Below are 1,371 nucleotides of genomic sequence, written 5' to 3' on the forward strand. Positions count from 1 at the left end.
CAAAAAAAAAAAAAAAAAAAAAAAAAACAGAGAGAGAGAGAGAGAGAGAGAGGGAGAGAAAAGAAAAAAAGGAGAGAAGGAAAAAAAAATAGAAGAAAAAAAAGTAAGAAAGAAAGAATGAAAGAAGAAGGAAGAAGAAAAGGCCGTGTAAAGGAAAGTTGAAAAGTGGCGGGAGGCGGTGGCGGCGACGTGCGAATCAAGCTGACGGCGGAGGTTTAGCGTAGCTTTAGCGACTCACCAGCTAATGTATCTTGGCGTGGTGTCGCCGCGGTCCTCCTGGTGTTCGGCCACGGAGAAGCCGAAGTAGCTGCCGCTCGCGCCCCTCTTCAACACTGGTATGCGTGCCTCGAGGTTGAAGCCCAGGGCCAGCTCCCAGAGCAACGTGGCCAGCAGCAGGTACGCGCGCGTCCAGACCATCCTTCCTTCCATCCTCGGGCTAAACGAGCTGCCGCCGCCGTAGCCGTCTCTGTCTTCTTCGTCGTCGTCGTCGTCGTCGTCGCCGTTGCTACCACTGTTCCTGCTGTTGCTGCTGTTGTTACTGTTATTTTTATTGGTGCGGTGCTGTTGGTATTGGTACTGCCGATGGTGCTGATGCTCTCACCGTCCTCGTCGCCGCCACCACCGCTGCTGTCGCAACCGCTGCCGCTGTCGCTGTCGCCGCCGCCGCCGCCGCCGCCGCCGCCGCCGCCGCCGCCGCCGCCGCCGCCGCCGCCGCCGCCGCCGCCGCCGCCGCCGCCGCCGCCGCCGCCGCCGCCGCCGCCGCCGCCGCCGCCGCCGCCGCCGCCGCCGCCGCCGCCGCCGCCGCCGCCGCCGCCGCCGCCGCCGCCGCCGCCGCCGCCGCCGCCGCCGCCGCCGCCGCCGCCGCCGCCGCCGCCGCCGCCGCCGCCGCCGCCGCCGCCGCCGCCGCCGCCGCCGCCGCCGCCGCCGCCGCCGCCGCCGCCGCCGCCGCCGCCGCCGCCGCCGCCGCCGCCGCCGCCGCCGCCGCCGCCGCCGCCGCCGCCGCCGCCGCCGCCGCCGCCGCCGCCGCCGCCGCCGCCGCCGCCGCCGCCGCCGCCGCCGCCGCCGCCGCCGCCGCCGCCGCCGCCGCCGCCGCCGCCGCCGCCGCCGCCGCCGCCGCCGCCGCCGCCGCCGCCGCCGCCGCCGCCGCCGCCGCCGCCGCCGCCGCCGCCGCCGCCGCTGCTGCTGCTACTTCTGTTGCTGCTGCTGCTGCTGCTGCTGCTGCTGCTGCTGCTGCTGTTGCTGTTGCTGTTGCTACTGCCCTCAACAGACGGGCATAGCCGCCGGCGGTTACTATCGCAGGAAGGCTCGCGAGCGTCGCTTTCCCCTTACCTGCGCCGTTCTTCTCACCTTCGCGCGCCGAGCGAGATTTCA

General features: G+C 72.3%; 1 protein-coding gene across 1 annotated transcript in view; it reads right to left on the reverse strand.

Annotated features, from left to right (window-relative positions):
* mew (multiple edematous wings) overlaps positions 1 to 486 on the reverse strand; it is a 19,002-nt gene extending 18,516 nt beyond the window's left edge. The window contains exon 1 of the mRNA XM_011507666.1: positions 239 to 486. Coding sequence (XP_011505968.1) covers positions 239 to 429 — 191 coding nt within the window. The 5' untranslated portion in view covers positions 430 to 486. The remainder of the gene's footprint in view (positions 1 to 238) is intronic.
* Between the last annotated feature and the right edge of the window lie 885 nt (positions 487 to 1,371).

Source organism: Ceratosolen solmsi, unplaced genomic scaffold (genome assembly GCF_000503995.2).
Source record: "Ceratosolen solmsi marchali unplaced genomic scaffold, CerSol_1.0 scaffold1, whole genome shotgun sequence".
NCBI classification, from domain to species: Eukaryota; Metazoa; Arthropoda; class Insecta; order Hymenoptera; family Agaonidae; genus Ceratosolen; species Ceratosolen solmsi.